The sequence below is a fragment of the Phalaenopsis equestris genome, unplaced genomic scaffold (genome assembly GCF_001263595.1).
Source record: "Phalaenopsis equestris unplaced genomic scaffold, ASM126359v1 Scaffold001093, whole genome shotgun sequence".
In the NCBI taxonomy this organism is placed as follows: Eukaryota; Viridiplantae; Streptophyta; class Magnoliopsida; order Asparagales; family Orchidaceae; genus Phalaenopsis; species Phalaenopsis equestris.
Genome location: NW_018165532.1, coordinates 202,464 through 218,644, shown reverse-complemented (window position 1 = coordinate 218,644; position 16,181 = coordinate 202,464). Strand labels below are relative to the sequence as shown.

Here is a 16,181-nt window from a genome sequence, read left to right as displayed (position 1 = left end):
ACTTGTCACTGAGTAGTGAGCATTTACTTGGCTGATCATACTTAGAGATTCCTTTATGTGAACTATTTTATTTTTTATTGTAATTAAATTGTTTGGTGAAATTTTACCTGAACGACCAATACTCACCAGACAAAAAGAAGGGCAAGTCCAAGTTGGGCAAGGATGTATCTTCTGATGGCAATACCGACGAGGGAAGGCGGAAAAGGAAGCGTAAAAAAGCTAACAAAGGGAGAAAAAGAAGGAAAAGAAGAAGATACTATTCTTCGGATTCTGACAGTTCATCTGATTCGGACACTGAACTTTCCGATACTGATAGCGAGACAAGTTCTTACTCTTCTTCGAGTGATACTACTAGTTCAAGTGATGAGAGGTATAGGAGAAGGAAAAAACATTCAAGGCGTGACAAGTACAAGCGGGCAAAAAGAAAAAGAGATAAGAAACGAGAGAAGAGACGGAGAAGACGCACCAAAAGATCAAGGCACAAGTCAAGAAGGTTATTTGTGATTTTTCATTTTTATTTTATCATTGTTTCCCTTTTTTGTAATTTTATTTAAAATTGTGACCAATTTGGTTGATGATCTTGCCTTTGATGATCTTACTTTTTTACATGCGAAAAGCATTTTAGGCTAAAATTAATTTCTAGGATTCCCTTTCCTTCAAAGTAATTACATTAGTTTGACAAGGACTTTGTAATTTTATGGGTTTGGTATATTTTTCGTTGTAATAACATTCTTACATTTTGTACTGTGTAGATTCCTAGAAGTACATTGTTTTTACCGTGGTCCAAATGTTTTGATATGTTGCACTCCTAATTTCGTTCTAAACTTATTGTGTGAGGACTTTCATTAACCTGCTGTAAGATGTGATCTCTAGTTCTTCTATGTACATTTGTATGGGAAACTTGATTCTATATGCATTTGTTTTTTGCTTGTTATTTTTTTTTAAGATATGAATTCACTATCAGTTGAAATGTGAATAACCGATGCCATCATTTCTTTCTTCCTTTTTGAGAATGATGAATTGCTGTTAAGTGAAATGATTGTAATCAACCTACCTGAGCGGATGAAGGTTTGTGAATTAGGGATGTGATAACGACGCACTGAACTAACATTCAAATTTATGACGAGAGAAATTGATGTGGCTCACATATAACACTCAATAGTTGGCCAATTCTGGATTTTACTATGTGATCTAGTTGATGAATTCACCTATGGGTTGATATTTTATAAATTATTTACGGTCAACCTCGTTTGACAGCACTGTTTATTATTATGAAATTTTGCATATGAATTCTATAATATATTTGATTTTTTCTGCAACTCTTACATTCAATAAGTTTAAACTAGTTTTGTTGGCTATAGGTATTCAGACAATGACACTGAAACAGAGAGCTCTAGTGAGACGAGTTCCAAGGAAGGTGGAGATAACAGACATGGACGGGTGCGGAAGTCTCATTTGCCATCTCATAGTTCAGGTATGATTATTATACTTATATTTTTTATCGGCTGAATTCTTAGTATATGCGCCATTCATATGACTGAACAAATTATGGAGAAGAGTGATATGATTACCAAATTTATTTAGCTTATGCATATATATTTTCATTAAATTTCTTATTTAAAATTTCGAGGTCTGTATTACAGTTATGTTCATTTCATATCTGATAGTGGTAAAATCAATAACTCTTTGTGATATCCCTATTTCAAATTTGCATAATTTTGTTTGATAATGCAATGGAGTGTTGTTAGGTATTGAATTGTAGCAACTCACAAAGCCCGGGTGATACAAGTTGCATCAGCATCACAGCTTATTGAATATGATTTGAGTTTGATTTTTCTCTTTTTTTTTTTTTTTTTTTTTTTTTTTTTTTTTGGTAAGAGGCATGCGGTCAGGTGCTAAATCACCACCTAGTACTTTTTTTTTAGGCATTCTGTTCTTTTCTTTTTCATCTTGGTGTTGCACTTCTAATTTTTTCATTATTTTAGTTGATGTGAATATATTTCTCTTACCAATGTTGCATACAGCTGGGAAAGCGATTGTTCATGGATCCCAGTTTGTTAATTCTAACTTACGATACTTTTGTGCTTAGGGTATTGCACTTATATTTATCTTTAGGCCTGAAATTCTTTAATATAGTATATCATTTTTAAGTTGGCAAGGTTCTTATGCCTTCTTTTGCTCTTTTTGTAAATTTTTATCACCTGGTTTTCATTAAATATCAATATCATGCTAGTTTTGTAAAAATTTGGTGCTCCTAAATCTTTCTTTCCTATTGTAGTTTGACTAAAATATTTTCAAATATCCGGCATGCTTTAAGGTCAAATTTTTCTTTAAACCCATTAATTTGGAGCCTGCTAAAAGTCATAGCAATATCCTTTTTGGCTTTGCTTTTGTGGTTTTCGTTGAATTTTATAATTCTTTTCTTTATGCTTGTGTTATGCCAATACTAATAGTAATTTAGTCATCTGTCTCCTAAGGGCAATTTAATTTTTTATTTTACTATTAATTTTTTATATAAATAGGGCTAATATGTGTAGGGTTAGGGTTTTGTAGAAAATTGTTATCTTAAGTCTTAGAACTTGGGTTTTGGGAGAGATTTCCTACCTATTAAATTATAGTATTTGGGAGAGTTCGCTTACCCCTCGAATTGTAGGTGCTTACCTTTATGAATTCATGTTGAGTTGTTTGTTTGATGTTTTTGCAATAGAATATTTATTTGCCCTAATTTCTGTTAGGAATTGTACCAAGCTGTATCAATGCTCTCGATTTTCGGGGAACCAAGAAAAGACCTTGACACAAATTAAGAAAGGATTGTGGCATACTAGCTCGAGAAGACCGACAGGATCATGTACATACAAACGCGATAGGAACTAGCTGGGGCAGCCGAGTTTGCTATGTTTAGGGATCACGACGTACAAGGCCAATGATTTGGAAAGATTGCTTTGTACAGGGAAGCAAACCATGGGACTGCAGCGTACAATGACTCAATCGACTTGTGATACAGTTGCGATTGGACAACAAGATCACCTTCTTGACCTGATATTGTGAAACAATCACGATCTGAGCAAGCTGGGAGGCCAATGAAGGGATCATGACACAAGAATTGGGAGGGCTGATTGGATTGCGACATACAACCACTTCCTTCATGATACAATAACGATTGAGGAAGTTATGAAGTCCTTCATGATCGCATATCGCGAAAAATTGCGATTGCTAGAAGCAGCGGTGAGATCGGTAGGCCTTAGGGCATACGCCGAGATCTAACAACAATAGTGCTCTACGATAGCTGAGAAGCGTGATTATATCTATCCGAAGTTAGACTTGCTAAGATTTTAGAGAAATGATAGTAAGGAAAGTTGATGCCTTGGAAGAGAGATTGGACGGAGAAGTGGGGCAACTTAAATCCGGGATAGAGGAAAATTTTTCTTCGGTTAACAATCATTTCGAGAACTTGGAGGAGATGATAGAGAAGCTTGTTGAGATGCAATTCAAGACTCAACTAACGAATCAACTTGCAAACCCTAACCAAGGGTTGATAGGAGAATCCTTTACTTGATCGAAACAGAAAGTGGTCGAATGTGAGGAACATAAGGATGAAAGCATCCACTATTAAGAACTCTCCCTAGGACTTTGATGGGTGGTAGATTAGAAATTTTCGATGGAAGGGGTTGGGCCGAAGCATAGAGAAGGGGTTTTGCAAAGGGTTGGGAGGAGCATGAAGAAGGAATGAGAGAAACTATGGAGGGAGTTTCATGCTAGATGCATGTGGGGAACACAGGAGGAAGGGGAAGTCAGGATGGTTATGCCAGGGTTAGGATGTTGAAGATGTCGATCTTTGAGGGGAAGATGCACATGGGTTGGTGTATTGGATGGAGTGGTGAATTGACTAAATGACGAGGAGAAGCTCAGCTCATGGTGTTAGGGTTATGTTTGGAGGGGAAAACCCTAGCATAATTTCATCGGGGGGAGGGTATTTACCTGATCTATTCATGTGAGGAATTTAAGTATTGTCTGTTGAAATGTTTTTGAGCCATATGAGAAGGAGACCTACACTAGCAATTTTATATCGTGTATTAGGAGGGGATTGTTATGAAATATATGGAGAGATTCAAGCTATTGCTGGGATAGTTCATTGGGATTTTTGAAGCGCGATTGGAGGGAAACTTCATGAATGACCTAAAGCCCGACATATTGGCAACTCTCCGACTATTGAGATTGCGGGGATTGAGGGAGACGATGAAGCTCGCCCAGATGGTGGAAGACAAGAACCAAATGACGAAGACTAACAAAAGCTACACCATGAGAGGATTTTACAAGAGACCTTGATATCAATGACTCAAACAGTGTCATTTCAGAAGGAGGCATAAAAAAAGGAATAATTGGGCTGGCCATGTGGTCAATTTCAAGCGGCTCAAAGAGGCAGAAATTCAGGACAAAAGAGCAAATGAATTATGTTTTCGATGTGATGAGAAATATGCTTAGACACTAGTGCAAGGATCTTGCGCTCTGAATCCTTTTAGTTTGTGAGGGGGAGGAGACATATGGTGAGGAGTCAGAGGAAGAAGCGGTGGAGGGAGAGGAGCATTTGCACATGGATGTAGCTGATGTATTCTTCAACTCTGCGGTGAGATTTACTCCAAATCACACCATGAAGGTTAGGATAAATCGGGGAGCAGCCGGTGGTGGTGTTGGTGGAGGGGACAAATTGTGCAACCAAAAGGTGAGGGGACATATCAGGGTGGCCACTCACAATATCAGCTCAAATCAGGCAGTGGACTAGCTAGAGTTGAAGTTGGTAGATACAGAAAGCTTTGGGGTCATGATGGGGATAGGGAAGGTGGAGAAAAGCCGAGTAATTTGTAGGGAGCTTTCTTCCCTCAGACTTAGGAAGCACTAATGTGATTCTGAAGATAATGTTACTAGAGAAGATTAGAGAGATGAGAGTGGATTGAAAACCTTTCATTATGGAGATTAGGGTGGACGGGAGGAATGTGGTGCTCTGCGGTGACTAGCTTGAGCAAGATTTTGGTGTCGATGAATCCATCGAAGGTGGCAACTATTTTGGAGGGGTCACTACGTAAGACTTGAATGGAGTCGAGAATGTTTATGGCTTTTACATGATACTATCCAGAGTTCGTGCTGTAATTTGATTGTGTGGCCGTGGACGAAGAAATTGAAGAAGGATAACTTTTAGTGGGGAAAGTGACAACCCAGACTTCTGAGAAGTTAAAGAAGGCCATGACGAGAACCATACATAAGCGAGTTAATGAGTGCGAGCCAAATTATTTGATTCAACTATAATTTTTTTCTCCCACTTTGAGGACAATGTCTTTTTGGGAGGGTTGTATTGTTACGTTGGTAGCTAAGGGCAATTTAGTCCTTTGTGTGGCTAAGGGCAATTTAGACTTTTGTTATTTATTATTGTTTAGTATAAATAAGGCTAATATGTTTAGGGTTGGGGTTGGGGTTATGCAGAAGATTGTTGTCTTGATTCTTAGGGTTAAGGTTTTGAGGAGATTTTCTATCTCTTGAATTGTAGGTACTTATTTTTATGTATTTGAGTTGAGTTGTTTGATGTTCTTGTAATAAAATATTTATTTGCCCTAATTCTCTGCCAAGAAACGTACCTGCTGACAAAGTTTATTGTCACGAAAGCTCTGTTGTGGGCCCAAATGTTAGCTGCATTAATGGATCTAATAGCTCAGGAAAATCTTTGAATCATGATGATTCTGTTTTATCAGACCCAAATCGAACATAGCTTGCCTCACGCACCTCTCTTGTTGCCATTATGTTTTAACTTTTTATTCTTTAACTGTGATCTGGTAATTGTTGAACTATTTTATGATTTTGAGGTTTATAATTAAGTTTTGATTAATTGGTATTAAAGATTTCAGAGATTTTTTATCATGCAAGTAAATCTATTTGAACTTGGTCATTTTGAAACAATTGACTGAGTTCTAATTAAGTATTGATTAATTTAATGGTTCACTAATTTTTTTATGAAAGGTTAAATTATTTAATAGTAATTAAATTGTGTAAATTTTTGTTGCAAGGCCATGGAACCATTCTTGCCAAATTTCAAGGTGATCGAACTATTTTTAGCCAAGCATGTAGACGACCACATTTCTCTCGTTAGAATACATTTTGTATACTCTTTTTTATGCAAGACCATGGTATTCATTGACATGCTATCGTTTCATAAGCTCAAATTACTCGTGTCATATTTTGAGTCAATTATCTAGTATTTTCTGTGTTTTATAGGATAGTATGGCTCAACATGCATTAGCTCATATGGCTTGTTAGGTGACTTAATTTAGGCTCATTTGTTAAGAAATTGAGTTGGTCTCAAAAAGGGTACATAGTATTTCATGCAACAACATATTATTAGCTCATTTTATAAATCTTAGAAACGTCTCAATCAACATTTGCATATTAGATTTCAAAGTCGAAGTGGTAATCTGTCCCTTATAGTATTTATTGTTGTCCTTGTCAATTGACTCAATATTGATTCATGCGGTAAAATTAAAGAGTGAACTTCAGTTGGGTACATGCACCCGTTTTGGTAAATGCGCTAGAAATAACAGTTTGATAACGTTCCATTCATTTTAATAAATGCTTTGAGCAGAAACAATTGCTTGATAAAAGCTATGCTTAAAGAAAGTCAATTTTATCCAACTCTTGGAAACTTATATTCTAAATTTTATGATTTTTTAAAAGATATACAATGATAATCACAAATGTATTCTCATGCAGTTGATAAGCAGGAGTATCCAACACTAACATGCGAAAAAGTCGACGTGAGAAGATGCAAGTTTTGATCCGTTCCTAAGGGGCTGACAGCATGGACCCATATGCGAGTTGTTTTTGGTTCATTTAATTTATTTAAGGATAAATTTGTTTTTCTAAATGTGACATTCTTATCTATTCCAAAAGTTTAGGTTAAAATAATTAGTTGGTCATTGTATTTAGGATGTAGATAGCTAGAATTTATGAAAGTTGATTAGGAATTTTGATTTTGAGGAGATATTATCTCATTGATTAAGACACTCCAAACTTTATATTTTTTACGTAGACATCCTCTTCCTCAGTTAACTAGAAGTTAGTTTAGAATTTTAAATTTGAAGGAGTTATTTTCTTGTTGTTGCTTGAAATTCTACAGTACTTGATAATCGGATTGGAATCCTCACTGTCTGTCTCTGTGTCTCTCTTTCACTGCTTCCCTTCATTCTTTTCATATCATCAACTATATGAGCAGGCTTTCCACCATAATTTAGATTTCAAACCCTCGTTGTCTGTTCAATTGCCCTCTCCCATAATTTTAAAGTATGACGCATCAACTCAATACCTCTATAATTTGCACACTCTTGTGCATCCATTTTATTTTTAAAAGTGGGGTCAAAATACTCTTCATTCACTCCTCAGGCATCTTTGTAGTTTTTAAAAGAATATTAAAGAGTTTTGGAAGCCAAGAAACTCCCAAATCTCTTAAAAATTTCCACACTTCAATTGGGATATACACTTCAATTGGGATATCATCAGTCAATTGGGATATCATCAGGTTCTACAGATTTACCACCATTGATTTTCTTTAAAGCCTCCTAAACTTCTTTTTTACTAATGTGACGGTAAAAATGAATTGTTTTGTTATTATTATTAATGATATTGAGATCAGTAAAGTATATCGTATTTTCAGAAACATTGGAGAAACACACAAGCATCAAATGAAAATTTGCAAATAGTGACAATAGAATAGTGTTCTATCAACATCATCCAAATAGCACAAATCCTGACCGTACAGTCGAAACTTGCCAGCTAAGTAATCTTTTTAATAATGCCATGGGCTATCCCTAAATTTTTTGAAACTGGATTTTCTCTGCGGTGAATCGCATGCGTAGTCTATTATATGCAGTTTGGGATGAATTCTCTGTTTATATACTGTTCTGTGATGAATAATCAGAAACCTAAAATTTAAATTTCCATATATTTGTTGAAGCAAAAAGTGCTTGCTTTAACTCAACTTATATTTAACTCATTTGGGTTATTTTTTCAAAAGAGGTTTGTCCAAAACATACATGCATACATTCATTTGTATGTGTATGTATACATACACACATGGATCGTTTATTTAAAGTTTATTAGATTTTATTTTTTAGAATTTTTGCGTGTGATTCATGAAGATTATGACCTTGATGTTGAGATGAACATGATTTTTGTAGAATTTATGCCTAATGATATGGTTATGGTTCTTTTAAATTTTAAAAAAAAAATTCGTCAGGACCCTTTTAAAACGTTTAATTCCAGAAAGGCGAGAATTTTTAAGTTTTATCCGACATTGGAACAAATGTCTATAACTTAGATATTTTTGTGAACTCTGGCATAAACTTGATTTTTCAACGTGTACAATTTGATCTTATTTAATGACTCTGCGGGAAATTGACTAAGTTTTTTTTATTATACTCTTCTCGATCTTCATTGTGAGTCCACCTCTAATCTTCAACTATATCTTTTATGTAAGTTGTTTTGGAAGCTATGTTAGAAGATGAGATTGTAATTGGGGATGTAAACGAGTTGACTTGAGAGCTTGAGCTTGCTTAATTTTATTGAGTTTGAGCTTAAGTCTATCAGTTTGAGCCGGTTTGTTTACTATAAAAGAGAGAATGATATTAATTTAAGCTAGCTTTATAATAAGATGACAAATAGATTGCACAATTAGGATATAAATAATGCAAAATCATGTAATATATAATACAAAATATTATTTTTTTAAATACTTTTGATACCTTTCAGATAAATTCTTGATATTTAATTTATTTTGAGTATATTTTATACTAATATATTTTTTTTAAACGAGCTTGCTCACGAGCTAATGAGTCGAGTCGGGGCTGGCTTGATCTTGGCTTGTTAGCTCATCTAGCTCAGTTCTCAAGCCACTTATCGAGCCGAGCTTGAGCCGGCTCATGAGTTTGCTCGACTCACTTACACCCCTAGATTGTATCCATTGTTGATGGTGGATGTTACGTTGCTTATATATAATTGACTATGGTGTTTCATGAGTTATCAGAGGATGCTCAAACTTATGCCCATATTTGTTTAATGAGTATCGAATGCTGAATTTAGCAATGCCACATTTCTCATAATTGGGCTGAATTTTTTTATAATATTCATTATTTCTCTAATTCAAAGCATTACATCAGCATTAATTTTTACTTGTTTTAAACCTTTTCTAATATTTGTTTTCTTTCATTATTTAGTTCATTTTACATGCTATTTATAGGCATGAAGATTATGACCTTTTCGTTGAGATGAACATGATTTTTGTAGAATTTAAGCCGGATGATATGGTTATGTTTTTTTCAAATAAAAATAATAATTTTTATCCGGACCCTTTTAAAATATTTAATTCCAGAAAGGCGAGAACATTTAAAACTTATGCAACATTGTAACAAATTTCTATAACTTGGATATTCTTGAGAACTCTGGCATACACTTAATTTTTCAATGTTTACAATTTGATCTTATTTAATGACTCTGCTGGCAATTGACTCAATTATTTTGATTCTACTCTTCTCGGTCTTCATTGTGAGTCTGCCTCTGATCTTCAGCTAGACCTTTTATGTAAGTTGTTTTTGGAGGCTATGCTGATGGTAAATGTTACGCTGGTTAGATTGAATTGACTATGTTGTTTCATGAGTTATCAGAGGATCATATTTGTTTGATGAGTATCAGAGGCTAAATTTCTCGTATTTGGGATGATTTGATTGTAATATTCATTATTTTTCTAATTTAAAGCATTACATCAAGCATTAATATTTTACTTGTTTTAAATCTTTTCTAAGATTTGGTTTTTTTCATTTGCTAGATTATTTTACGTTTTTTTATATTTGAAGGCATGTAATCATGTTAACTGACAATGTTTATAATGGTTGAGGAAGGTTTAGATAATTTATGTTGATGGCATAGTTGCAATTTTGTTTTTGGTCTGTTTTAATTCACACATAAGGTCGATGAGTTTATGTTGGGTTGGTGGCCTGGGGCTACCAAACTCTAATTCATAGGATTCAAAATTTTAGAGGTCAAGTAACTTAATGCGGGGCTTGGCATTATCATTTTGAAAAAGTTGTCAGAATTTTCCTTTGTTTATTAAAAAAAGAATAGAATAGGCGGTTGTGTGACTTGCCACATCTGTTGAGGTGCAAAATTTTATTTTCCAAAGCTAGGGCATGACCTGAACCCTTGCGGAGGTGCAATTTCTCTCTATATTTGTTGGATTTCAGAAGATGTACTGGACCTACTGGATCTGCTTACTTCTTGGTTCTATGGTCTGGCTTCTGAGATATGTGCTGGAATTGGGATGATTTTGAAATTTCAATTTGTGGGGAATATATTTTATTGTGGAATAAATTTATGCTTAGATGTGCCTACTTTATCTTTTAACATGGACTATGAGGAGAATATAAATAGTTCATTTGAGGTATGTAGTTTTTAAATTTTGATTCAAATAAATTTTTTTTCAATTTTAAGAATGCAACATGGATGTGCGATTCATTCTGAGTGTGGTACACATATTGGTACATCTTGTCTTGTACAACTTTTATGGTTTATTTAAGCTGTTTTCTATTTTGTTTTCTCATTTATGGTTTTCAGTCTGAATATTAAGTCAATCGTTTCCTTGAAAATGCTCCTATTTGCATTGCAGCTGAAAATCAGACCAACATAATCTCAGAGAAAGAAGTTACTACTATTCATCCAACACTTGAAGATTCCATTTTGAATCCTTCAGTGGATTTAGCTAAAGCCTCTAAAGAGAATGGGGAGCTGCGCATCAATGGCATCACAGAAGCAAAATCTGATAGAAGTGCAGATTTTCCGCCTGCAGTTGGTGACAAACATATCAAATCTAGGTATTTCGATATTTTCTGTCACCTTTTATGGTTTTTTGTAATCTAGAACCAGTGTTTTGTCTTACACTGATTAGCAGGAGCCTTAGCAGGAGTCCAAAGAAATCTATGAGCAAGAGCATGAGCATAAGTCCCAGAAGTCAAAGCAAAAGTCCACGTGAAATACCCAAGAGGTCCATTAGCAGGAGTCCTCCTGGAAGTCCCAGTAGAAGCCCGGGTCATGCATCTCAAAGAGCTTTTATCAGAAGTCCAGTTAGAAGTATAAGCGGAAGCTCTGATAGAAGCATCAGCAAAAGCCCGCATATGGTCATGAGCAGAAGCCCCGGCAGAGGCATCAGCAGAAGTCCTCCTAGAAGTGTCAGCAGAAGTTCGATCAGGAGAAGCATTAGCAGAAGTCCTATAAGGAGGAGCTTAAGTCGAAGTCCAGTTCGAAGGACCAAAAGTCCAGTTGCACGTAGCAGAAGTCCTCTAGAAGTTCGTCGTAGAAGCATTAGTAGAAGCCCTGCAAGGTCTCTGCCTAGAAGAAGTGATAGCAGGAGCTCTGGAAGGGCCCCTGCTCGATTGAGTGTAAGCAGAAGCCCTGTTATACATGAAAGGCACAGCATCAGCAGAAATTCATTGAGATCTGCACGGAGGAAGAGTATCAGTAGGAGCCCTGTGAAATCCTCTCATAGAGCTACTAGTAGAAGCCCATTGAAGGACACTCGTAGAAGCACAAGCAGAAGTCCTGCAAGATCAGCTGGGAGAGTCACAAGTCGAAGTCCAACAAGGCAGAGATCCCGAAGAAGTTTGACTAGAAGTCCTGCTAGGAGGAGTTTGTCAAGAAGTGCTTCCCTGGATGGATCACCCAAGCGCATCAGAAGAGGGAGAGGTTTCAGTCAGCGTTATTCTTATGCAAGGCGGTATCGCACCCCATCTCCAGACCGTTCCCCTGTCAGATTACATCGATATGGTGGAAGGAGTGAGAGGGATAGGTGATAAACCTTATTCGTAATAATTCTCGATGCATGCCACTTCTCTTTTTTTGTTAAATTACTTCATTTGCCATTTTTTGTGTTTCTTGATTAGATATTCAAGCTATAGAAGTTACCGTGATCGATCTCCGCCTAGGAGATATAGGACCCCTCTCAGGTACATTTGCGTTTTTTACTTTAAATCAGATTCTCCAAAAAGGATGAATCTGGCTGTTTCTTATTTGGATGCAAAATTGTTTTAGTAATGAAAATTGAATAACGTTCTTGGGAACGGCGGGAGGCATATATAATTTTAAGTTGCTGTCCTCCTTTCACGTTGATATTATATATGAAATCTGCATCGTTTGCTATTATCATTCACAGATATAGGGCTAGAAGAAGTCGAAGCATTTCGAGAAGCCCTATCGGTTACCGTGGCAGACCCAAAGGTGGATACAGTCGTAGCCCTATACGCAGTCGCTCACCCCCATCAGAGAGGCTCAGATCTCATGGTAACTTCCGGGATGCATCTCGTTCTGAGAAACAGAGATCAATTTCTCCAAGCAGGAGTCCCTCTGGATCACGGTCCAGGTCTAAATCGCGGTCCTCTCCTGATACTCCATCTCCTAAGCCAGGCAGCAAGGAGAAATCTATGTCTAGATCTCCGTCAAGCAGTCCTCGTGATGGGAAGAAAGGTTTGGTTTCTTATGGTGATGGCTCCCCTGATTCTGCCGGGCAGAAGTGAGGGCTTCAGGCATCTGTAGTAGTTTTTACTCTTTTTATGGAGAGAGAACGATTCCTGGATCCATTTAATGCTTGTTTAGTGCCTGTTGTTTCTAGGAAATCTATTTCTGGATTGGTCTGTCCTGACTAAATATGCTCTGTTACTGATCTGTATGTTGGTACTTTTTTGTTCGACTGTCTTCATATTTGTAGGATCTGCTTTTATAATTCTGGTGTTATTTCTACTCCAGGAGGTGGTAATGTTTCTAATGTTATTATTTAGATTTTTCTGATGCTATATGGAGAGGTAGTGATATTTTCTGGCGAAGGCAGATATGCTGTGGTTACTACTATGAAAATTCAAAATTGATTAAAAATGGAATTTTTAAACGAACCAGTATTTGTGAGTGGTCAAGCTACTCTTGGTGCTGTTTGTAGGTTTTTTACCCCTTCTTTTATTGATGTTATAACTTGTGGCAAATTGATACCTTTATTCCAAGTTAAGTTAAAGTGGTATGGATTTATTTTATTGGCTAGTCATTTTGTTTTGTATTTGTTCATTTGATTTGGAGCATCGAATTGCCTCATGTCATTTATGAGTGATATTTTGATCTTATATATTTTCTCAAGTTGGGCGGGGTACATTCATGCACTTCGCTTCATTTAAGTAAAAATACTTTTCATTGCTTTGTTTATAATTTAATTGCCATTAAATTCAATTTAGATTATCAAACGCAGAATCCTGATCATTTTAAAAATGGGATAAGATGACAAACATCTGAATAACCTGGTCTTGGACTTGTAGTTTTGCATTTAACAATCATATTTTCTGCAGTTTGTTAACATATTCTCCTTGTTTTTCAATATTTAAAATATATATATATATATATATATTATATATAAAAAAATTCAATAGCATCAAAGGCAATGATTTTCTTAGCATTCAATAGCATCAAAGGCAATGATTTTCTTAGCAAGGCATCATGATTTATTTGGTTTGATATAGAAAAAAAAATAGTTAATGTTCGCAAGAGATCTAAAATTATTACCTTTAAAAATCAGCGCACTTAATTTATGCTTGCAGTTTTAATACTATTAGGTGGATGTACATTTCATTTGATGGGGGAGACTCATCATTGTACAGCCGATTGTAGAATCGACTAGAGCATCTTTTTTTTTTGGCAAGACGACCGTCTTTTTGAGAGGTTGAGTTCAATTAGTAGTCGATAAATATTCTCCACTTGGTCATTCAATCTGGACATCATAACTACATTAGCCAACAACTATGAATATTGAATTTCTTTAGCAAAACTAACATCAAAGAGCTTATGTAATTTTTTTTTTTATGAATAGGTTCGACTAGAGTTGTTGCAACTAATCCCTTCTTTTATTTTTGTGGAGCTTTGGGATTAATAGCGTTTATGACAGGCTGCATTAATGAGAATTCTTGACATATTTGCCATCGATTAGTCGAATATATCTCGGCACCCAATTGTCCCTGAGAGTTGTAATCAAAGTCGACTTCATCTCAATATTTCATTATCCCAAAAAAGTGCAAAGTAACAGTCTCAGATTCAAAGAGACTATCCCACAAATAACCTGGAAGATGTGAGGATTTAGATTGTGACGAACGACAACCTCAGAATCCTAAAACGGGTTAGGACTTATATCGCACAACATGATTGTGCAAAAGCCTAAAGATAAGGTGATGATTTATGTCGCACTAGGCGGACAACCTCAAAATCCTATGAGTTATGTTGTCTAATTCTAATAAAAAACGTGCTGTTGTAGATCGTCACGTAATTGTAGATTGTTGCTGTATAGGGCTGCCCACAAAGTTAGCTCCAGGCTCCTCAGCAAAGTAGCAGTCTTAAATTCTAAGGTTTAACAGATTTTAATAACAAGTTTTAAGTTCAATCAGGGGGCTTAAAGTTGATTAGAGCGACAACAGTTAGGATCTCACGGTTCCCTCGTTCCATTATGTCTATTCTCTTTTAAATTTACTTAGCTTAAGCAAGTTGTTTAAACCCATTTAAACCGGAGAGATCTCGTTAGCAACTATGTGTTACCTCATCCGAGAGACTCGTAAATTCATAAGGAACTATTATAAAAATGTTGTTTTTGCTTTGGTTTTGAAAATCTTGTTAATTTTGAAAAAGGGGATGATTGATTTTGGAATGTTTGTTTTTTTTTTTTGTAGGTGAAGTGAGGTTTGCAATCAAACATGTATAATATTTTAAAGCAGAAGTAAATTGCAGTAAATGACAGTAATTAAATATCACTATAAAAGCACACTTGCCATCTTCTCGCTGCTCCCACTGAAAGATTAGAACTTGCAACATGTATATAATTTTGCATAAATTTAAATAAATTGCAAGAGTTGATGATGGTGTAGTTACCAAAACCTAAGTCATAACTTGGTAAGTCCTAAAGGTTTTAATAGTTGATTTTCTGAACAAAGAATAATAAACTCAGTTATTATTCAAAACATCCAAAAGGTCATAAAAGCGTTTGGGGAGCAATCCCTAACAACTTTTAAATTCCTTTTGAAGTGTTTCGAGTCTATTGGAACCTATTATATTGTTGAGTTGATCATCCCGAATTTTAAATTTTATTTCAATGAGTTAGTACACCTTATGCTAAGTAAACCTGATATTTCAATTATCTCGAGAGTGGGGTACTCAATTAATCAGTTAATATTTTACTTATGATTTATATAAGTAGATTCTCCTAGGGCAAGCTTAAGTCATTAAATATTTTGTGCCCATCACTAAAGTTGGGTCTATATAGTTTAAATGTGTTAATTATCAATTATGTTAACTTTTTTAAACTTCATTAAGTAAGTTTAAATATCAAGCCTAGCTCACCACTAAGCCCTTAACAATCTTCATGAGTTAATTTGCAATTATCAAAATTTTAATCTGTGAGATATATTCTTATTAAAAGTTCATATCATCATCAATTATGGACTTCAAATTAATGAATTATTATCTTCCTAACTTAAGCCAATAACTTTAGAATCACTTAATTTTAATTAACATCCAAATCTTGATAATTCATAAAATTACAATTTTACCCTTACCATAAAAAGATGGTAAATTAGTTTTAACCTTTTAACCCATTATGTTTCAAACATCCAAAAGAATTCATTATGATCAAAAGTTACCCATTTTAACTTAGTTAATCCTAAATTTTGATTAAGACACCAAAATCTAAAATTAGCACTTTGTACTCATCAAATATAATTCAAATGATTTTGAAATTTTTTGAGTACCCACTCATGGGTAAACTAAGGTATCAAATGAGAAAATGTGATTTTTTCAAAATTTTATTTAATTTAAATGATCATTTTAACTTAAAAAAGGACTTTCAATATTAATATATTTAACTAATCAAAGTGAGATTTTTATTCATGGGAAAAATTATTGGAGGTTCACCTAGGTTAGAGGACCACTTGGGCAAAATTTTATAATTTTTCAAGTTATATTTTAATTATTTTAATTATTTATTGATTTTAGTTTTTTAATGAAATAGAAAATATGTTTTAATTACAAAAATTACATTTCATATCTTTATTAAATCTCTCTAAGTCCAAGAAACTCAAAAA

General features: G+C 34.9%; 1 protein-coding gene across 2 annotated transcripts in view; it reads left to right on the top strand.

Annotated features, from left to right (window-relative positions):
* The window catches only part of LOC110033122 (peptidyl-prolyl cis-trans isomerase CYP95), a 35,462-nt gene extending 22,638 nt beyond the window's left edge, over positions 1–12,824 (top strand). The window contains exons 9-14 of one of the 2 annotated variants that reach the window (XM_020736993.1): positions 130–493; positions 1,362–1,474; positions 10,697–10,901; positions 10,991–11,872; positions 11,967–12,029; positions 12,236–12,824. In XM_020736993.1, the coding sequence (XP_020592652.1) occupies positions 130–493; positions 1,362–1,474; positions 10,697–10,901; positions 10,991–11,872; positions 11,967–12,029; positions 12,236–12,596 (1,988 nt within the window). In that variant the 3' untranslated portion in view covers positions 12,597–12,824. Of the gene's footprint in view, positions 1–129; positions 494–1,361; positions 1,475–10,696; positions 10,902–10,978; positions 11,873–11,966; positions 12,030–12,235 lie in introns of both variants that reach the window. The other variant, XM_020736992.1, reaches the window with a different exon arrangement.
* The last annotated feature ends 3,357 nt before the right edge of the window (positions 12,825–16,181 follow it).